At 37.5% G+C, this 23621-nt stretch overlaps 2 protein-coding genes across 2 annotated transcripts; both read left to right on the forward strand.

Moving 5' to 3' along the window:
- The first annotated feature begins 15666 nt into the window (after nucleotides 1-15666).
- Nucleotides 15667-21965, forward strand: LOC113112189 (uncharacterized). Its single transcript, XM_026277630.1, has 11 exons — nucleotides 15667-15708; nucleotides 16511-16739; nucleotides 17679-17851; nucleotides 19054-19329; nucleotides 19752-19884; nucleotides 20001-20125; nucleotides 20343-20621; nucleotides 20724-20816; nucleotides 20930-21065; nucleotides 21252-21330; nucleotides 21941-21965. The coding sequence occupies exons 1-11, from the start codon at nucleotides 15667-15669 to the stop codon at nucleotides 21963-21965; spliced, it is 1590 nt and encodes a 529-aa protein (XP_026133415.1).
- A 29-nt stretch (nucleotides 21966-21994) lies between these two features.
- Nucleotides 21995-23531, forward strand: LOC113112190 (alpha-tectorin-like). Its single transcript, XM_026277631.1, has 7 exons — nucleotides 21995-22036; nucleotides 22190-22322; nucleotides 22466-22590; nucleotides 22674-22952; nucleotides 23070-23162; nucleotides 23276-23411; nucleotides 23518-23531. Exons 1-7 carry the CDS (start codon nucleotides 21995-21997, stop codon nucleotides 23529-23531), a joined length of 822 nt encoding a protein of 273 aa, XP_026133416.1.
- Nucleotides 23532-23621: the final 90 nt, after the last annotated feature.

The following is a 23621-nucleotide window of genomic DNA, read 5'->3' on the forward strand; positions in this document are numbered from 1 at the left end:
ATTTTTTTTTTTCTATAATGCTTTCTGTTGCTTCTACAAATACTTGATGTAATACTTAAGACTTTATTTATGTTTTATTATTATTATTTGCAATAAAACGCAACCACTTGGGTTCAGTAAGATCTTTTATTCCAGAAAGATGCATTAATTTGAACAGATGTGAAAGAGATTTATAGTGACACAAACGTTTTCTAATCCAAACAAGTGCTGTTCTTTTAAAAAATATTCACAGAATCCTGAAAATAAATAAATAAATAAATAAATTATCTGCTAGTTGCGGGTCTATCATGCCATGAACTCCTTTCTTTTGTTTGCATAATGATGCATTTAAAAGTTAAAGATCAGATTAAATATAACGTGGTTAACATTAAATTAAAATGTTTTCATCAGGTTAGACATTGTTTATTAATCACTCAAATCTCTTTCTCTACCTGTCCGTTGGTCACGCCTATATTTGAATTTTTTTTTTTACTTTTTTTTAAGCATGTTTGTAGTTCAAATCAAATCCTCGTCCACCGCGTAATGTGTTGTGGGCAATATTAGAGTCTGCATCGAACTGCACCGAACGTAGTAGAATCTATGGCATACTTTTTATACTATAACATACTATGATGAGTTTTGATCTTACAGTATTTAATAGTTGTTTTGGTTTTTGTGTTTTTTGATATTTTTTACACAATTTTAATTCTTCACTGACTTTCGAATAGCTCAAATGATAATTTATTTACTCTTCACTTCTATTCACCCTACCAGCATATATATTATTTGTCAAACATTTTTGTGATTTGTGAAACACAACATGAATCCGTTTCTCATAAATTAGGGCTGTGTTTATTCTAATGAATATTAATGTAGAAAAAGAATGTACCACTTTCTATTCTATTTACTATTCTATGTAAGTTTATACAGCGTATCTTTATAAAACTTACTTGGAGGAAATACGACAAGTATGACATCACATATGGACAACAGGATCAATGTCATTTCAGTTGATTATTTGCTGTATCACTGTTAGACTGAAATCTGGCTGGGCTGACAGACTATTGTAGCATTGTGGTGCAAAATTATTATTATTATTATCTTCTGTCTTTATCCTTTTCACTGGATGTAATTATTAAACACAACTTAGAACTTAGAACACATTTTTCAAGGAAATGTAATATACTTCTTAAAACTATATATGATATAATTTTATTCTGGTTGTGGTGGTATAATTCCTATAACAGGCATAATTGCATTGTTATTATTATTATTTTTATTATTATTATTATTGTTATTATTATTGTTATTATTATTTTACCTTAAAGACTTTCAAAGTTGAAAAGTTTCAATCAGGCAAACTGGATACTACAACATTAAAACATATGTAAATGCCATGGTTAGTGGTTGAATAAAACACAATGAAGAACACACGGTATGTTTTTTTTTTAAGCAACCAGTAATGAGGTTATTTTCATATGTGGAAAAAGCAGCGCTTGTTCCTTATCACTTCCTCATCTTTTCTTTCCTTTAACTCCAGATAATTTCCCCAGATAACTTTTTTTTCTGTTATATTTTCCATCAGTCTATCAGCTGTTTCTGCATATTTGTATTCTGAATAACTGCAAAATCCTTGCATGTGTATATATACATACATACATACATACATATATATATATATACATACATACATATATATATATATATATATATATATATATATATATATATATATATATATATATATATATATATATATATATATATATATATATATATATATATATATATATATATATATATATATATATAACAGCTAAATACTAAACTGCAAATGACTGCGGATGTTAATTTAATTAGATTTAACTGCATCCTGTGATACAATAGATAACACAGTGCTGCTTTGAACAAAGAACTCTACAGGTGATGGTTGGGAAATTAAGGCAGGAAAAACAAGAATAATGGTCAAAGAGACAACACATTAAAAATAGCATGAAGAAAATCACAAATTAATGCTGAAAGGCTTTGGTTTCCCCTACCCAGGACAGAGACCATGTGAATCACTTTAAGACCTTTAGAATATAAATATAGCCACCTTGTGAAATTATATCAACAGTGCATCTGGGAGGTATTCACAGCACTTTACTTTTTCCACATTTTGTTATGTTACAGCCTTATTCAAAAATGTATTAAATTCATTATTTTCCTCAAGGTTCTACAAACAATACCACATAATGACAATGTGAAAAGTTTGTTTAAAATCTTTGCAAATGTACAAAAAAGTATTTTTTGCTCAGTACTTTGTTGAAGCACCTTTGGCACCAATGAAAGGCTCAATTTTGGGATGGGGGGGGGGGTGGTTATGATGCAACAATCTTTGATCATCATCATTTGGAACTTATCTGCCATTCTTCTCCTCACTTCTTCACCTCTCAAGCTCTGTCAGCTCTCAACTCTGGAGGGTCAACGGGAACCTGACCTGACTGCTAACCCAGCGCCAATGCCCAAGATGGCCACCGGTCCAGAGCCACGGCCCAAGATGGCCGCCCGTCTAGAGTCATGGCCCAAGATGGTCGCCAGCCCAGCGCCACAGCACATGGTGGTCGCCAACCCAGCACCACAGCACAAGATGGCCGCCAGCTCAGCGTCACGATGCAAGATGGACGTCAGCCCAGCACCGCAGCACAAGATGGCCACCCGTCCAGAGTTGAGTCAGGTTCCCGTTGACCCTCCAGAGTTGAGTCAGTTTCCAGTTGACCCTCTAGAGTTGAGTCAGGTTCCTGTTGGCCCTCCAGAGTCAAGTCAGGTTCCGGTTGACCCTCCAGAGTCGAGTCAGGTGCTCGTGGACCATCCAGAGTCGAGTCAGGTGCTCGTGGACCCTCCAGAGTCGAGTAAGGTGCTCATGGACCCTCCAGAGTCAGGGTAAGTCACCATTGACCTTCCAGAGTCAGGGCTAGTCACCATTGACCTTCCAGAGTCAGGGCTAGTCACCGTGGACCTTCCAGAGTCAAGTAAAGTCACCGATGACCCTCCAGAGTCAGGGCTAGCCACCGATGACCCTCCAGAGTCAGGGCTAGTCACCGCTGACCCTCCAGAGTCAGGGCTAGTCACCGATGACCTTCCAGAGTCAGGACTAGTCACCGTTGACCTTCCTGAGTCAAGTCAAGTCACTGGTGATCTTCAAGGACAGAAGCAAGTCTCTGGCAATCTTCAAGGACAGATTCAAGTCACTGGTGATCTTCAGGGACAGAGTCAAGTCACCGGTGATCTTCAAGGACAGAGTCAAGTCACCGGTGATCTTCAAGAACAAATGCAAGTCACCAATGATCTTCATGAACAAATGCAAGTCACCAATGATCTCCATGAACAAATGCAAGTCACCAATGATCTTAATGAGCAGAGGCAGGCCACCAATGATCTTCAGGAGCAGAGTCAAGTCAGCATTGATCCTCTGGAATCCAGTCTAAACACCATGGGATTACCAGAGCCTTTCCATGTCTCTGCTGAACTACTGGAGCCTCCCCTCGTCTCAGCTGGATTACCAGAGTCTCTTCACGCCTCTGTGGAACTTCCAGAGCCTCGTCACGTCTCAGTCGAACTCTCTGAGCGCCCGACTGATCCTGTCGTTGCCACGGAGGCTACCCTTAACTTGTTCACATTCTTTGTTTCTCCTGCCAGTCCGATCCCACTGTGGTGGTCTTCGGCGCCGCCCTGGTGGGCTTCGGTTTCGACCACACAGTTGTGGTGGTCTTCTGCTCCACCCTGGGGGGCTTCCTTCCTGACCACACGGTTGTGGTGGTCTTCTGCTCCGCCCTGGGGTCCTGCTCGGTCGGCATCATCCTGGGTTCCTGAATGCCCCGATCCACCCTGATCTCCCATTTTGTTGTTGTAGTTTTTTTTTTTTTTTGTGTTCGCTTCCGGTCCCTGTTCCTCTCTGTTAGCCTGGCCCTCCGCCCCTCCCCCTTTACCTCCTCCGGTCCACCTCCCTCCTGGTCTCCCTGTTTTGTGTTTGCACTTCTGGTGTCTGTTCCCCATTTACATGTTCCTCTGGTCTCTGGTTTCCCCATTTTTTTCTGAAGTATGTGTCACGGAGTCCTTGTTTAATTACGTGTCCGTAGTCTTGCTCTAGCCTTGTGTTTTTGTCTGTTTTCTTGTTGAATTGATACTCTGGTTTTGACCCCTGCCTGGACTGTTTACCCTTTGGATTCTCCTCAATAAATGACATACCTGCACTTGGATCTCTCTCCGTGTCTCCTTGTATCCCGGTCGTGACAATAGTATAAGCCACTCTTGCTGTGTACTTAGGGTCATTGTTCTGTTGGAAGGTGAATCTTTTGCCCAGTTTGAATGCTCTGGACTAAGTTATCCTTAAGGCTCTATCAATAGTTTGGTGCATTAAGCTTTCTCCTACTCTGATGAGTCCCTCAGTCCCTGCCACTGAAAAACAACAGCACACTTTACTTTTGGGATGGTACTTTGCAGCTGGTGAGCAGAGCTGGTTTCCTTTAAACATAATAATTAGAACCGAGGTTCATCAGAGCAGAGAATCTTGTTTAAGGGCATTGGCAGCATTTCACAAAACCATAAGGTATGGCAGTGGCATAAGTTAATACACAATGAAAAAATAAAATAAAATAAAATAGAAAATTAATAATTTAATACTTCAGAGGCATTGTGTTTTATCAGACATTTGCACTTAACATTTTATGAAAATGGAGTAAAAATTGTTGACCAGCGAATGGCAAAGATCTGTGTTTTGTCTTTCATTGCAATGGCTGCATCTAAGGCAGTAAGTGCATCGCATTACACGCTTTTATCAACATACAGGTTATAACATTTATTGTAGCTATATGGGCGCTTAGTTTTTCTTGTTGTTTAATAAACTTGGCCAAAATCTCATGAAATTGACAATGAAGTGCTATATGTTCATGTCCATGGTCCAAAGTGATTTAAACTCCTGCTCAGGGAGTAGGGAACAATGAACACCTTGTAGGGATCATATCGATCGAAACACAGTTCATTCACGTAGCTCAGATCTAACGAGTTGGTCATCTGAATCAGGTGTGAACTAAGCGAGAAAATGTTTTATTACACCTATTACACCTATAATAATTGAAATAACTGAAATTATGCTTTAATTAAATAAAACTAGAAACAAACTCCCTTTGTAATCATTATAAATCTGTCACTCATCAGTTTATCGTGATCTTATGAACTTATAATCAGTGAAGCTCTAGACTTTGTCTGAAATAGCACACGCTCTTTATTAAGTATTTATTTCCTGACTACAAAAAATAGTATGTTCTAAATAGTGTAAATTCATGCAGTATGAATACATTCTGGATGTACTACATTTGACGTGTTGTCATTGTCATGTTACCTACAGTACCAGCATCAGTTGTATCAAATCACTGGCCAGAAGGGCCATAATATCTGGGACTGAGCTTCTTGCAGGGCAGGCACATCCTGATGTCCCGTGTTGGTTACCCAGTTCGCACTATAAGGGAGTGAGTCCAGTGGATAGCTGACGAAGGGAGTTCTGTGCATACTCAGCCCAGCTAGGAACTGGTTCCAAGAGTTCTGGTGGCCATGGCAGAAGGTTCGTAGGAATCTCCCAATCTCTTGGATTTTCCTCTCCATCTGCCCATTAGATTGGAAACGGGCAGTGGAAGGAGCTTGCCAGATGGTAGGTGGCATGGGCTCTTGGATATGGCACAGTCTGAACAGCCAAGGCTAACTTGATCGCAAGGCCAATGTCATAGTTCCTCTCCATCCTGGCTTGTTGGGGTCTGGGTTGATGAGGAGAGGTGCAGAAGAGAAGGCTTTCTTTAGGGTTTCAAAGGCCTCCATGGCAGCTGGTGACCAAGATAAGGATATCATCAATATAGACGAGGATGAACCGATGGGGATACTCCTAGAGCACCTCATGTGTGAAGTGCATGAAGTCCTAGATTAAAGAGGGGGTGTTTACTAGTCCGGCATGGCAAGATACTTAAGTGCTAGGTAAGTTCTAGTATAAGTTGCTCAAGTGCTGGCGAAAAAGATGAGTCTTTAGATGTTTTTTTTAAATAAGTAAAGACTTGAATTGAGATGGGGTGGTCATTTCACCAGCTGGGCACAGTCCAGGAAAAGGTCATTGAGAGTGATTTTGAACCTCTTTGGGATGGCACCACAAGGCCTTGTTCACTTGCAGAACGCAAGCTTCTGGAGGATGCATAAGTCTGAACTAATGAGTTTAGGTATGTTGGTGCCTTGCTGCGTCGAGAATGAATGGGGAAAGCATTCAGCGTGATGTCTCTGAATAACATGTATTATCAGTCCAATGGAAGGGCGAGACATCATAGGCGGGTGACGTCAGAGACCAGGAAGCATAAAAACATGAGCGGTGAAGCCCGTATTCAGCCTCAAAGGATGAAGCAAGTGCCGGCCAGAGATGCCAGAAGTGTAGCATTGCGACTCAGCATCTCGTTCCTTCGAGGAACCAGGGTTACATATGTAACCTTAGACATTCCTCTTCGGGAACTCGAGCTGCATCGAGAATGAATGGGGAACGAGAATGCCCACCCCGCCACTTTCAAATCTCTGCCTAATGTGGAAGAGCACAGCTAAAGCAAGAGAAGAAGGAGCCTGACAGAAATCGGGGACAACCCGTCCAATGGCCAAACTTCAGAAGGAGTGAGTCTTGACCCCCAGGAGAGGGGAGATCAGAGGACTTGAGGCTTAGGATAGCATCCTGATCACCGCTCAGCATAAGCTTCTTCTGGCCGGAGGCCTCAGCCTCAGCGCACCATGGAGGAAACATGTAACCAGAGGGTTTCTGCCCACTCACTGGCCACCGAGAGGGGTGCAGTAGGCCACCATGGCCACCACGTAGACCTTCAGGGTGGAGTGGGTCAACCCTGCACCAAGAAGTGAAAAGCTTCCACTTCAAGGCATACAGTTTCTTCATTGAGGGAACTCTGGATTGGAGAATGGTCTTAACAACCTTGGAGTTGTGCCTCCTCAGAGACCACACCTACAGCCTCTAAGTTCCATGCAGGGGCGCACCCTCCACCTGCGAGAGGAGATCTCTCCTGACGGGAACCTCCCATGGAGTGCCATCAAAAAGAGAAATCAGGCCCAGGAACCATACCCGGCCTGGCCAGAACGGGGCTCCTAACAGCAGCCGGACCTAGAGCCACTAGCTCGGTGCCCTGAAGCGGCGGACCGGCAGGGGATGACCGTACTAGCTGCTCTAGAGACTCTCAGCACTGCTACGTTTCTGGACGGTAACTGAAAGAACTGCTCGCCGGAGATAGCTGCACCCTGGAACACCGGCAGGGTTGGCAGAACGATCTCCTGAGGGCACTGAGGAGAGACGGGCACCGTATAATTCGGTGTACACCCCTCTTCCCCAGAGGGAGTTGGCCCTCAAAACGTCATAGGCCTTAGGTGTCAGGACGTTATGATGAAGGCTATCCAGCGAAAACAACGGTCCGTTCAGGACTGCTTTTCACTAGAAGCCTTCGGCCTGGGAGTGGCACTCTGACTCTAGCGTCTGCGGAGTACAAAAGTGACACCCTGCCACGAGGGGCTGGAACATGGTTGGGACTGCTCCGCCCAGCAGGCCCTGACCACCTCAACCTCCTCAGAGGAAGAGAGGTAAATAAAAAGGTAAAAAAAAATTTTGTATTTTTTTGCTACTCATTCACACAAACAACATCAATCTATTCAGATAAAGATGAATGCTGCATCGGTTCTGCCTCCGAGGATGAAGAAACCGCAGCGAGGGTTTCCAAGCCTCGAGAATGAGCTCTAGATATAGCTGCACGGGTGGAGATAGGACGATCTGTCTCCAAGCCGTTCGCCAGATCATGTGCGATTCCCACTATCGCGGTCGCCGCCGTGCCTCAGCAGCAGCGCAACAACAACCGCTAGATTGCATGCACGGACACACTCCTCGGAGTGTGCCCGGCGAGAGCGGAGTGCTTAACAGCGAGAAAAAGCACAATCAGCACCCGAGAGCTGATTGTGCGAGCTCCACTCTCCATTAATGCTGCTTATTATAATATTAGGCATAATATTAGGAGCTCAGCGAACGCCTTCTACATCAATCTCCTCAGAGAAAGACAGGCAGACAGTCGCGCCCTCTCATCAGAGAGAAAGTAACTTTGTAAGTAAGTTTTGAAAATGGAGTTTATCAGTGGACAAACGACACTAAATAAGACTCACAAACAGATAGCGACTGACACACACACAGAGAGCTTGCTTCATCCTTTGAGGCTGATTACCGGCTTCGCCGCTCATGCTTTATGCTTCCTGGCCTCTGACGTCACCCGCCTATGACGTCTCACCCTTCCATTGGACTGATTATACATGTTATTCAGAGACATCACGCTGGACACGTTCCCCATTCATTCTCAACGCAGCTCAAGTTCCTGAAGAGGAACTGGGAGTTATATTAGACAGTCTTTTGAAAATCATATTTCCCATGTTACAAAAACAGCATTCTTCAATCTTAGAAACATTGCCTAACTACAAAACATGTTACCTGTTTCTGATGCAGAAAAGCTAGTTCATGCAATCATGACCTCTAGACTGGACTATTATAATTCACTGCTAGGTGGTTGTCCTACATCTTCAATAAACAAGCTACAGGTAGTCCAAAATAGTGGCTAGAGGTCAAGAAAATATGATCATATTATCCCAATTTTACAGTCTCTGCACTGGCTACCTATTAAGTTCCATATCAGTTACAAAATTTCACTACTTACCTGTATCTAACTAGTCTTCTACCACGTTACAATCCATCACACTCCCTAAGGTCACAAAACGCTGGACTTTTGGTAGTTCCTAGGATAGCAAAGTCCACTAAAGGAGGTAGAGCTTTTTCACATTTGGCTCCAAAACTCTGGAATAGCCTTCCTGATAATGTTCGGGGTTCAGACACACTCTCTCTGTTTAAATCTAGATTAAAAACACATCTCTTTCGCCAAGCATTCGAATAATGTATATCTTAGATTGTGAGTGTAGTTGCATCTGATCAAATGCGCATTCTTATTCTTTAGCTTGGGTTAAACTAATTAATTTTACTTTGTTGGATCAGCAGCTATGCAAATGATGTCTCCATTTGTTTCCATGTTTTGCTAACTAGGATTTACACAAGCTCCAGTCTGGATCCCGAACACCTGAGAAGAGATGATGCTGACCTCAGATGATGCTAGCCCTGAATCAACAAACATAACTAACAAATATTGCTACAAGTGTGACTGCATCATATAATAATTATTAATTATTAATAATATTAATAATGTTTATCATTTGGCTGACTACGTCTTGTATAAAATTGTCAAAAAATCCTGTCATACGTGCACAAACTGACAGTCACCACTTTAATAAGCTACTACTAAATATTGTAGAAACATAATTTTCAGTAAAGTTGTTTTGTAACGATTTGTATTGTATAAAGCGCTATACAAATATACTTGAATTGAATTGAATTAAATTAAAAACGTAATGACATTAAAACCTTTCTGAAACTTCAGATGTAAAACATATGCAAAGCATCCCTAGATAAAACACTAGAAATAATGCAGTTATTGTTTTCCTCTTGCACAACATGTATATGTGTTTGTATAATGTATATGTTGTGCAAGAGGAAAACAATAATTATTTAGGGATGTTCCGGGTTTGAAATAATGAAAGAGTGGACATAATTGGGTACAATGTAGTATATCAGACATTATTAGTAGTAGATACTGTATATCAATCAAAAACAAGCTAAAGATATATAGATGATAACCTAAAAACAAAAATCTTAAGAGCACTGCACACTGCAACAAAATGTTTTTTCTTTTTTAGTTTTGATTTATTTTATATCAACCATACAGGTGCATCTCAATAAATTATAATGTCATGGAAAAGTTCATTTCAGTAATTCATCTTAAATTGTGAAATGTGTATTAAATTCAATGCACGCAGACTGAAGTAGTTTACATCTTTGGTTCTTTTAATAGTGATGATTTTGGCTCACATTTAACAAAAACCCACCAATTCAACAAATGAGAATATGGTGACTGGCCAATCAGCATATTAACTCAAAACACCTACAAATGTTTCAGTTTGGTTCACTAGGCTACACAATCATGGGGAAGACTGCTGATCTTACAGTTGTCCAGAAGACAATCATATTGACACCCTTCACAAGGAGGGTAAGCCACAAACATTCATTGCCAAAGTAGCTGGCTGTTCACGGAGTACTGTTTCCAAGCATGTTAACAGATAGTTGAGTGGAAGGAAAAAGTGTGGAAGAAAAAGATGCACGACCAACATAGAGATCTACAGCCTTATAAGGATTGTCAAGCAAAATCACTTAAAAATTTTGAGTGAACTTCACAAGGAATGGACTGGGGTCAGGGCATCAAGAACCACCACACACAGACGTGTCAAGGAATTTGCTGAACCACAGGCAATGTCAGAGGCATCTTACCTGGGCTAAGGAGACGAAAGACTGGACGGTGGCCCATTGATCCAAAGTCCTCTTTTCAGATGAGAGCAAGTTCTGAATTTCATTTGGAAACCAAGGTCCTAGAGTCTGGAGGAAGGGTGGAGAAGTCGCTGTTAAGTTTCCACAGTCTGTGGTGATTTGGGGTGCAGTGTCATCTGCTGGTGTTGATCCATTGTGTTTTTTGAAAACCAAAGTACCTGCACCTGTTTCCCAGTTCCAGAACTCTACTGGCTCACATTTTTGAAGAATCTTGCCTTTCTATTTTTGGTGCTGATCAGAGGTTTGCATCTTGCTGTGTAGCTTCTGTAATGCTGTGTCAAATTCTCTTGCGTACTGTAGATTGTCAGAGCATCACCCCAGCTTTCTGGGGGTTGCTGGTGATTTTACATACATGTATTTTAGGGTTCATTTTCACAGCTTTAATGATTTGTCTGTCATTAACTACTGTTGTTTTTCGCAGCCGATCAGGTGGTCATTGGTTGGTGATGTAGTTTCTGGTAGTTTCCAAACTCTTGATTTCTCCATGCCCTTTGTTTTTCCCTATAATTCTAACTGACTTCCTCTTTTCCTTTAGCATCCGAATTGATTGCCTTTCTTTCAGAGTCAGCTTCCTCATCTTCATCCTAGTTTGTGTGTGTCGTCGTTGAATGCAAAACTTAGAATGCAGAAGCAATTGATATCACTGATAAGACACATTCCCTGCTTTTAATATCTGAAGTATTAAAGCAACAGTACACAGTTGAACACTTAGAAAGACCTGTGAGGTAACTGTTCCAATACTTATGCTCACATCAGATAGGGAGATGAAACTCTAAAAGTACTAATCTTCTTAGCTGGTAAAACATCTTTCAGTTGAATCACCAAATATTAAAATGTGACATTCTGTAGTTTTCTCTCCTATTCATCTTTTAATCATATTTACAGATTTCTTGACTCCACATTGAACAGAACAATTTTGTCTTTACTATTCCAGTATTTATGGAGGGCACTGTACACCCTTAAGGTGAAGGGGGTCAACCCTGCAGAGAACCTTCCCAGCAGGAACAATGTCACGTAACCCTCAGACCTGAACTTAACAAGGTCTTGATGAACCACAGCATCCAGTGACCCTGCAAGCAACATCCCTACCATCATCTGAACCCTAGCGAGGCAGGCCCACCAGATCGCACACTCGGCCTGCTCGCTTTCAGGACTACTTAACGTTCTTTCACACTTAGTTCTCGGAGGGGAGGGGAAATGTTGCATGCTTAGTTAGATTTATTATCTGGTGTTTAATTAAAGTTATGTGTTTGTTACATTGATAAGATATAAAGAGGTCTGGTCACTTTAGAGTTTAAGACTATAATGTTTTCACGCAGTTCAGTGATGTGCGTGCTCAGTTGATGGAGGTCAGTAAGGTTGATGATAACAATAAAAAGTAAAATAACTTTAAGTACGAGTCCTCTTTACAGACATAACAATGTACTTTTCTGAGAATATTGTGTGTCCTTTTGAATAACTGCCTTTAAAAACTCTTTAAACTCTTTTTTTAGACCATTTATACCTTGAACCTTGAAAAGTTTTGCAAATATAGTGGCTATATCTTCCTGAGAACCCACTTGGTTCCTGGACTGATTGTTTTCCAGTGAACTTCAGCAAATGATAGATGACAGACCTGTGACCCATTAAGAATGAAAGAATTGTATTTTTTAAGAATTATATTTTGCATGTACTTTTCTATCATGCAAATGTACCATATTTTGCATTGTTATTTCGGATGCATTAGCTGCATGAACCAGGGTCAATATCATTAACTAAAACTGATGGGTATAAACGTAACTGATGATATTCAAAGCATTATATGACTTGGCACAGGCTGACTGGTTCATGTTGCATATATATATATATATATATATATATATATATATATATATATTTTTTTTTTTTTTTTTTTTTTTTTTTTTTCTGATTCATTGGAGTAAAACATTTATTTTGTCATGCGATTTTCTCCCCACTTTGAATTGTTTTACTTCAATGAGTTTAATGTTCTAAAATAACTAAATTAATTAATTATTGAAATTAATGAAATTAAAATTAATTAAAAAGATTCTACTTAAATTTTTATTGTTAATTCATTGTTACTTGCAGTTCATTTACAATTTTGTTTTTGTGAAATTAACTTCTTAGTGAAAATTGTTTCAAAATCATTTTGTATGTAACATTTAAATTATTCTAATCTTTAGCCTGTCATATTAATCAAAGTACTACGACAGTATTTTTTCTACATAAACTCTTCTATTCCAAGACATTTCCCCCCAGAAACTCTAATTTGCTTATATGTGTTGTAATATTTATTTAGTATTCAGAGAACAGGAAAAAAGAGAGTAGGTTTGCATGCTAATATGCATATCTATTTTGTACTATCACAACATTTGGAGTGCCTATTCCCATTCTTCATTAGGTGAGATGTTATTCAGTAGATTTGCAAGGATATTGCACAGAAAACAGCTACATACTTCAGGTATACATCGTTTTTTACTTATCATTTGACTTGGTACATACAAATACCATAGGACTTTTATAGGTCTATTCCTATTCTATATTTTGATGCATGTTTTTATTTCTATATTTATTTTCTCCTCAGGTGCAAAATCTGCCTTTTAAGAGAGCCAACTGAAACTGCTTTTATTACAATGGAAGTGCTGTATCTGATTCTGATATTTATCATCAGTAAGTCTTGTAGTTTTTGTTAACATCAAAAAAGAAAAGATTAATTCATATTAGAATATATATATATATATGTGTATATATATATGTGTATATATATATATATATATATATATATATATATATATATATATATATATATATATATATATATTACACACACACACACACACACACACACATATATTAGTGCTGTCAAACGATTAATCGTATATAAAAAGTTTTTGTTTGCATAATACATGTGTGTATTTTGTGTATATTTATTATGTATTTATAAATACACATACAGTATATATTTTGAAAATATTTACATGTATTTACATGTCTGTATTCATATAATTTATATTATAAATAAAAAATATTTAATATATAAACAACATATTGTTCTGAAATATATACATGCATGTTTGTATTTATATATACATAATAAATATACACGGTACACATTCATATATTATGTAAACATTTATTTTGGATGCAATTAATTGCAATTAATCATTTGACAGCACTGGACAAAAGTATTTCAAACCTGGAAGACTGTCATTGTTCAAGTGTTTGAATAATTTTATATTTCACATTTTATTGTAAGTCGGTTTCGATAAAAGTGTCTGCTAAATGGTTAGATGTAAATGTAATAAATATATATATAAAAAATAAAAAAAAACTTTTTATCAACTCACAAACCCACTAAATTTTTTACATTAAGCGCAGTTTGGGAAACCCTGGTTTAATGTAATGTTCAATGCATTTTATTATGATGCTAATAACAAAACATAGAATATTTTTTCTTTCTCTTTGCTTTTTTATATCAGTATGGTATGTTTAATGGTAAGTTTAAAACAGTTTAAAATCAGTAACCTACATTACGTTACTAGCTAATGATTTCTCTCTTTTACCTTATACTTGTATATAATTTAATCAATATGTGGAAAAATGCTCACCATACAAAACTCTTCAGTGCTGTGCATGCATTATAATTATTTGAACTATTACGAATAGTTTGATGATTTTGATCTGATATTGAGCTTTAAAAAAAAAAAGAAAAAAAATGTTAGTTGTCTGCAGTGCTTGGTATAGATTTCTTACCAACTGTAGTGCATTACTAATTACAGATTACATGTTTAAACTGAACTGACTTTGCCTTCTTGTGATTCATCTTGAACACACACATAATGTACATTGTGTGAAATGTTTTTATCCTCTCTCCTTTCACTTTACAGGTGACATGAGAAATGCTATAAAAGGTAATGATGTATTTAAAGTATAAAAACATCTCAAATTTGGTGCATTATTGACTGCTCTCTCTCGTTTCCTCAGCCCAGCACTGTGGGGTTTCCTCACTCAGCACTCATATTGTAGGAGGTGAGAATACAGCTGGAAGGAATTGGCCTTGGCAGGTCAGTCTACACAGTTCTGGCCAACGCGTCTGTGGAGGGTCCCTTATCAGTTATGAATGGGTGCTCACTGCAGCTCACTGTGTTGAATACCTGTAAGAACATAAAAAAAGATGTATAAATCACATAATGTATGATTTAATGTGAAGATAAAGTTGTTATTCTCAGAGACTTTTTGCTTCCTCGTTCAGATCCTCAGACATTGGACTGAATGGTACTGTTTATCTGGGTAGACAGAGCCAAAATGTTTCAGTCTCTAACTCACATGAGGTGATTCGAGGGATCCGATCCATCATTCCACATCCAGAGTATGACCCCTCATGGTTCGTTAATGACATTGCCTTGCTGAGACTGAGCGAGCCAGTTAACTTTACCAGCTACATCAGCCCGATCTGCCTGGCTGCTAATGACAGTATCTTTCACAACGGCACCAACTGCTGGGCCACTGGATGGGGGGACACTGGCTTTTTTGGTAATGATCATCATTTTAACACACTGGACTACATGTAGTCTAGGTTATTTAACCAGATTACAAAATGTAGGCCTACTACATTACACTTCAGACGTTTCTAGATGTACATTTGTAAAATGGACACGTCGGTAATTCATTTTCGTTTAATTTTATATTAGAATCAGGCAATAATGTCAAAGTACAGGACACAATATGAAGATCACACTTGTTAAACTATTTAAATCTAATTAAAATATCCAATAAGTTTTTGCATTTCCATTTTCGAAGAAAAATATTATATATCTGAATTAACTTCACATAATAAACAATTGTATGTAACATTTATGAACATTAATTTGAACATTAACTCTTTTTTTAAATCCAAACATGCATATAAAATGGAACAAGAGTGTATTAAATAGACGAGCAGCAGGACATCACATGAACATACTATACAAGCATTGAATTTAAATTAACTGTAAATGAATGCCAGTAAATGTAAATACACTGATCCATATCTAAGAAGTTTTTTTGTCTTGACGTCACACTTAGGCACTCAGCACACTTATGGAACTCTGCAGGAAGTGCAAATGAAAATAGTGGGGAATAAGGAGTGTGACTGCAGTTTTAAGGACATAATCACTCCGACAATGATCTGTGCTGAAGGAGAGGCTGCTGAAGGAACGTGTTATGTAAGTTATGACAGTTTATAGACACAAAGTGGTTGAATTCTGAGTCACACAATCCAGGGGAATTTATTTAAAATGCACAGCTATGAAGTAGTTCCAGGATATTGAACATTATAACATACATACATCATTTTGTTCAGAAACACATGTCAGGGCAGAGTTTTTAGCAGCCTCATTGGATATAGAAGTTAAAGTTGTTGTGATTCCTCCAAGTTTCAGAACTCGTCTTGTAATTCAGAATTCCCAACTTCTGACTACAAATGGAATGGAGCATAAGAACCACTGCTGTGGCATAATAAGATGCAGATAGATGTGTTTTACCTGATGAAACATCAATACAACAAAAACATACAGTTTTGAGAATAAGTAGATAATCTGTGTTCTTCAGGCCACCTTGGGTAATTTTATAAGAATAAAGTATATGTTAACTGACTTAGCCTTCTATCACGGTACAGAATAGTTTGGTTTCTTCCTCATTCTCTGAAGCCATGTCACTCGACTGGAGTTGAATTTGTGAAGTGAATTTTCACTAAAAACATTACATTTTCTCTTTGTTCGACAGCAAGGTTTGTCAACAAGCTCTCACACATTGCCAAACTATATCGTATGCATGCTACCCTGGTAAATTTATTCATCTCACAGATCGTTTTTTTCAAAGCGTGTGCAACACACATATCACACTGTACAGCCCTATACGTTTAAGCTTTCTTCAGACAACATCTGGTTCATATAGCTGAAGTTATTTATTATTATTATTGTTATTTCTTTTTATGAATGTTTTAATATGGTTTCATATTGTTTTCAGGGAGATCCTGGTGGTCCATTACAGTGTGAGCAGGATTCTGTCTGGATCTTAGCTGGCGTCACTAATCCTTCTTGTGGCACTGGAATTGCTCCTGACATCTATGCTCGAGTATCCAAATTCCAAAACTGGATAATGGAGAATGTTAATGGAACAGATATTGGCTTTGTGACTTTTACATCTGATGGTGAAGATAAGGACAGCAACTTTCTGTGCAGTGGAGAAGATATAGGTAAGAAAGGTGACAGTTAACTGCCAGCAAAGACAAAAGTGAACCTTCTTTTCCTTACTCAAAACGTCTCTTTTCACATATTTTGCCATGGATAGTTGTTATCATTTAATTCATACAACTTTTGAGGTACTACTAGCACTGAATTGCACTTTTGCAAGCATATAATTTCCTATACACTGATTAAACCTATGAACCCCAACCCCTGGAAACTATGCAGAAGCCAGTTAACAGACTGAACCTGAACATTTTATTTTCAGCCAGTTCATGCAATTTTTGAGTGCGGCATGCATCAAATCCATGGATATGCTGTGAAACAAAGTGATGTGTTACAACATTTGTTACAAAATTATCATTATGTTTAGTTTTTTCCTATTTAATTTTTATAATTTCAGGTCTATTCTACCCATTTGGAGATGAAGACATAGAAAATCCCTCTGAAGATGATGGAAGCTCTTATTTAGTATTACTGGAAGAGCCCTTCATATATTTTGGACATGTTTATCAACAGGTTTATGTAAGAGCATAGTCTTCATAAATTGTGTGTGTATGTGTGTGTGTGTGTGTGTGTGTGTGTGTGTGTGTGTGTACAGTGCATTCAGAAAGTATTCAGAATTCAACCCATACACCATAATGAAAAAAAAAAAAATGTTTTAATTATTGTGCAAATCTATTAAAAAAAATTGCTCTGAAATATCACAGTGACAGAAGTATTCAGATACCTAACTCAGTAGAAGCAGATATCCAATGGTTGGAAGAAAACAAACTTGACATTTATGAGTTTCAGGTTCCTTTTTGTACTGCTCTTTTATAATATTGTTTTACCTCTGTTTCAGGTTAATAACAATGGCCATTTGACATTTGACGAGCCTTTTTCACAGCCGATACAACTTTATTTACATTCCCAACTCAATAAAGACATCATTTCTGTCTGCTGGACAGACATGGACAACAGCGTCAATGGAACAATCTCCTATCGTCAGGTCACCAGTGGTGAACTCTTACTAGCAGCTTCAAACAACTTAAACCGTTATTTTCCAAATCTGAACTTCACTGCGTCATGGCTGTTCATTGCCACTTGGGATAAAGTGCCGTATTATAACAACCCACAATTGGTAAGCTATCTGCTACTGTTATTACTCACTTCTGGCAGTTTCTGAAAATACTTTTTGAATTGTTTACCTGTATTATTCAAGTAATTTGATGTGGCGTCTCAACACATTTAAATGCAACACCATTTGGTGTCTCTAAATAAGTACTTCTGTAAAACTGAGCAAAAAGATAGACTTTAGTCACATTTCATGTGTGAAATTCAGTCATTTAAACAGGAATCCACCTTCACATTAAGGTGGAAAATTTCCCCATCATTTTCAAGTTGGGCAAATATATTTGCCTCAGTGACCAAAAAGAAGCTGCTTAGTTTTAAAGTGGCTCTACGTTATTTGATTCTGGACATGTTTTACTTGAACTAATGAGGCCGCAGAATTTGAGCAAGCAAAAAAAGATAGGTTTCCTTTAAAGAAACTGCATTCCATGTTATCTGTATTTATAGTTTTTACCATCATCTTCTAGGAGTCGACCTTTCAAGTGGTTTTGGTGTCTGGCAAAAACATGTCATTTATACTCATGCATTATGATCATATTGCTCCGACCACATATCCTGTAGAGGTAAAGTGATATGAAAACCACGCTGATCAAAATATATTTCTGTAATAACTATGATAAGCATTTGATTTTGACTGAACTTTTTTTTTTTTTTTTGATTGACAGTCTGGCTATGACACAACTGATTCAACTGATTTCTTTTCAATTCCTGTCTCTGATGCCACATATCTGCCATACACAAGCAATGTCAATGTAAAGGGTCGGTGGGTTTTTCGAGTTGACCATGAAGCAGAAAACAATGGTACAAAAATATTATAATTCTAAATACATGGACTTTATTGCATATCTTGGTTTATAGTTGCTTAGCAGTTGAAACATTTAGAGCAATTCATTGACAACATATATGTAGTGAAAGGTTGCAATGTTTAATCTTGGTACAGTATGCACTGTAACAAGGCCATTTCATCCGATTACATTTTTTTCCTTTTCAAGGGCTTTTTTATCCATCTGGCTATCAGAACACACAGAATCCCTGTCGAAGTAATACAAGCTCACCAGCTCTGTACTTGTTATATCCTTTCTTATACTTTGGACGCACATATCAAAACATATATGTGAGAGGTTACATTAAAAAACACATTGCATTTGAAGTACATCAATGTATTACATCAAGTCATGTTACATCAGTTAAATGTTCAAATCTTTACTATAGGTCAACAATAATGGGCATTTGACGTTTGAACCGTTTGATGAAAGCCTCCCCAAGGCTTTCCCTGTCAACTCTTCTAGAGACATTATAGCTCCACTCTGGACAAAGTTTGACTGTAGCATCAGTGGAAGCATCTCCTACCACATTGTAACTCAAGGCTGCATTCTGGACAGAGCGAGAAATGATATCAAACAGTATTTCCCTCAGTTGGGGTTCTCAGTGCATACAGTCTTCATTGCTACGTGGAATAGCCTGCCCTATTTGAACAACCCCACTACGGTAAGTGTATTGATATGTTACATTATTCTTCTTAAACTTAAGTTTATTTCAAGTCTATGGTGAAACGGAAAATGAGTTTGACATCCCTGATAATATCAAACTTACTAAAAGGATTGCATACATTTAGCTTAAATGAGTTTTGTTTATAGAGAGTATATAGCTGTGTTGTTTTTTTAATTGTTTTTACTGGACTTTACCTAGGAATCCTCCTTCCAAGTTGTTCTAGTCATCTGCAGAAGTCTTTCTTTTGTCATAATGAACTATGGAAATATCTCCTCAACTGATCAGAGTTTTCAGGTTGGGCAAAATAAAAAAATTTTCTACAAAAATTTGAGATACATATATTAATGGGACCATCATATTAACTGATCATATACATTTCAATTTCAAATATTTTTTATTTAATGTTTTTGTACTCGCAGGCTGGCTACGACACAATAAACTCAACAAATTATTTTTCAATCCCTGTGCCTGATGAAAATAAGCTGTTCAACTCCAGCAATGTCAATGTGCCGGGACGCTGGGTATTTCGTGTTGATGGTGGACCTGAGGAGGGTAAGGTTTAATATAGACAATTATTTGATAAATAACAATGAAATGATTCAAGCTTGTAAAATGTACTCTTTAAATTATTTAAACATGTCTCATAATAATATTACTGGAAATATTAGGAATATTCTATCCATATGGAGATGAAGAGGATGAGATGAACCCGCAGTCAGATGATGGAAGTTCTCCACCGATTCCTCTGCTGCAGCCATTTGTGTACTTTGGCCGTTTATATGACAACATATTTGTAAGAAGCATTGTGATATTCATCACTATTCTCTCTCTATATTAGTGTTTCTCATCTTGGGCGCTCGGATGGCATCCGGGGGTGCTGGAAGCAATATTTTTGAAAGGGGGTGCTGAGGTGTTCTTTGGGACGTTTGGTTAATGCGAGCTGAAACTTGCAAAAGAATATGATCGCACGTTCCGCCTGACGCTGTATTTGACATATTTTTATTTTACAGGTAAATAATAATGGAGACCTGACCTTTGATGAGCCATTTTCCCAGTATAATCCCTATTATTTTCCTGCATACTCGACTAAAGACATCATCGCTCCACTGTGGGCAGACATTAATAATAATAATGAAGGGACTATCTCTTACCGACAAGTAACAGATGCTCTTCTTTTAAATCGGGCTTCAAGAGACATAAACAAATATTTTCCAAACATTAACTTTTCTGCCTCTTGGGTTTTTATTGCTACATGGGATAAAGTCCCATACTACATAAACAAAGAGGCGGTAAGTTTGTCTTTCAGTTAGTTGTCTTTTTTTACATAGTATTTTCAGTGAATATCCAGAATGATGCTGTACATTATTAATGAAGGATTTCTACTCATCCAGGAGTCGACCTTTCAAGTGGTGTTGGTGTCTGGCAAAAACCTGTCATTTACTCTCATGCATTATGATTTCATCACTCCCATCCAAAGTGTAGAGGTAAAGAAGTATGGAAAATATGTGAAAATATTATTACCCCAGGTTATGATCTTTAGCAGTGTGCCATGATTTTGGATTTAATGGGATTTTTTCTTTGTTTTCTTCATTAACAGTCTGGCTTTGACACAATAAATTCTACTAATTTCATTTCACTTCCTGTTATGGACATTGCAAATCTACCATACACAAGCAATGTCAACATCATGGGTCGATGGGTATTTCGTGTTGACCATGTAACAGGCCACAATGGTACAATCATTTAATAATTAAAAATGCACTGAATTTATCACATATCTTGTTAAATAGTTTATTTTTTGAGACGTATAACAATGCATTGATATGCAGTTAAATGTTGAATTTTTTAATCTTGCTATGTACTGCAGACCAAGGTCATAACATGTAATGACATTGTTTTTTTTTCAATATTTTTTTCAGGTCTGTTTTATCCAACTGGCTATCAGGACTCTCAGAACCTCTGTCAAAGTAATGGAATCTCAACAGCTCTGGACTTGCAGTATCCCTTTTTGTACTTTGGACGCGAATACAGTAACATATATGTGAGATGTTATGTTAAACAAATTACATTTGAAGAACATTCCTGTATTACAAGTCATGTTGCTTCAGCGTAACAGTCAGTTAAATATTCTTTACTATAGGTCAACAATAATGGACTTTTGACGTTCGAACCATTTTATGAAAGTCTCTCCAAGGCTTTCCCTGACAACTCTACTGGAGACATCATAGCTCCACTTTGGGCAAAGTTTGACATTAGTATCAATGGAAGCATCTCTTATTGCATTTTAACACAAGACCGCATTCTGGACCGGGCAACAAATGATATCAAACAGTATTTCCCTCAGTTAGGGTTCTCAGTTTATACAGTCTTCATTGCCACATGGAATAGGGTGCCCTACTTGAACAATCCCACTACGGTATGTGGATTGAATGATTATATTAATATTTTAATGTAAATTTAGGCAGATATAGTAATTAAGTTATACATTCCTGATAATATCCGATTTATTAAATGAATTAAATATATTTCGCTTGAATGAGTTTTGTCTGTAGACAAACCATAGCTGTGTTTTCAATGAAACTTAATGTTTTTACTGGACTTTACCTAGGAATCCTCCTTCCAAGTTGTTCTAGTCATTTGCAGAAGTCTTTCCTTTGTCATAATGAACTACGGAAATATCTCCTCAACTGATCAAAGGTTTCAGGTTGGACAGAATACAAATCTTGCTGCATAACTTTGAGATTCATATGATAATAATTGGACCTTGAATGTCAATCAGTGACATTTCAGTTTCAAAGATCATCATATTAACTGGCCATATTTCATGTATTAATTATTTTTTTGTATTTACTCATAGGCAGGCTATAACACAATAAACTCAACACATTATTTTTCAATCCCTGTGCCTGATGAAAATAAGCTGTTCAACTCCAGCAATGTCAATGTGCCGGGACGCTGGGTATTTCGTGTTGATGGTGGACCTGAGGAGGGTAAGGTCACTGTTTCATATAGACAAAAACACATTATTTGATAAATAGTCATGAAATATAACGTGAAAGAAAAAAAGTAGCAATTTTAATGCTTATAAAGTGGCCTCCTTAAAAGCTCATAAAAATATTATTGGAAATATTAGGAATATTCTATCCATATGGAGATGAAGAGGATGAGATGAACCCGCAGTCAGATGATGGAAGTTCTCCACCGATTCCTCTGCTGCAGCCATTTGTGTACTTTGGCCGTTTATATGACAAAATATTTGTAAGAAGCATTTTGATATTCACTAATATATATTCCACATAGAAAATAGAACTTGATAATCAAGACTGGTTTTGATCTTTCAGGTGAATAATAATGGACACCTAACTTTTAATGAGCCGTTTTACCAGTGGTATCCCTACTATTTTCCTAAATACTCATCTATAGACATTATCGCTCCACTGTGGACAGACATTTATAATAGTGAGCAAGGAACCATCTCTTACCGACAAGTAACAGATGCTCGTATCTTGAATCGGGCATCGAGAGAAGTTAACAAATATTTTCCCAGACTGAACTTCTCCGCCTCTTGGGTTTTTATTGCTACATGGGATAAAGTACCATACTATGCAAACAGAGAGTCAGTAAGTTTCTCTTTTAGTTAACATGCAATAATATTGAATAGCATTCTCATTGAACTGCAATTTATGGAATATCCAAAATGATGCTCGCAATGATATGGAATTTTCGCTTTCATCCAGGAATCAACCTTCCAAGTGGTTTTGGTGTCTGGCAAAAACATGTCATTTACTTTCATGCATTATGATTTTATCACTCCCACCCAAAGCGCAGAGGTAAAGAAGCATGAAAAATGCATCAGAATGTTAACCCAGTATACATATTTAGCTATGTGAAATGCTTTTGGATTAAATGGGATTTTTTTTTTGTCTTTTTTTTTTTTTTTCAGTCTGGGCTTGACACAATTAATTCTACCAATTTCTTTTCAATTCCTTTTTCTGACATCGCAAATCTGCCATACACAAGCAATGTAAACGTCAAGGGTAGATGGGTATTTCGAGTTGACAATTCATCAGAAAACAATGGTATTTATTTGAAATTAGTCATTTATCTCATTTTAAGATATTTAAATGTATTTTTTTTTTTGTCTCAAAACATGCATTGTTTATTACTTTAAATTGTGTTTGTAAGAGTTTTTTAGGTAGAAATGTATCAAACATGCCTCTGTTTTTTTTTTGTTTTTTTTGTTTTTTTGCAGGATTCTGTGTCGAAACTAACACACAAGGTACGGTACA

Source organism: Carassius auratus, chromosome 12 (assembly GCF_003368295.1).
Source record: "Carassius auratus strain Wakin chromosome 12, ASM336829v1, whole genome shotgun sequence".
In the NCBI taxonomy this organism is placed as follows: domain Eukaryota; kingdom Metazoa; phylum Chordata; class Actinopteri; order Cypriniformes; family Cyprinidae; genus Carassius; species Carassius auratus.

Coding starts and splice junctions, on each gene's coding strand:
- LOC113112189 (XM_026277630.1), top strand. CDS start 15,667: ATGATCTGTGCTGAAGGAGAGGCTGCTGAAGGAACGTGTTAT. Junction 17,852..19,053: donor ATTATAACAACCCACAATTG/GTAAGCTATCTG, acceptor TCTTTACTATAG/GTCAACAATAATGGGCATTT. Junction 19,330..19,751: donor ATTTGAACAACCCCACTACG/GTAAGTGTATTG, acceptor TTGTACTCGCAG/GCTGGCTACGACACAATAAA.
- LOC113112190 (XM_026277631.1), top strand. CDS start 21,995: ATGAACTACGGAAATATCTCCTCAACTGATCAAAGGTTTCAG. Junction 22,037..22,189: donor CAACTGATCAAAGGTTTCAG/GTTGGACAGAAT, acceptor ATTTACTCATAG/GCAGGCTATAACACAATAAA. Junction 23,163..23,275: donor CTCCCACCCAAAGCGCAGAG/GTAAAGAAGCAT, acceptor TTTTTTTTTCAG/TCTGGGCTTGACACAATTAA.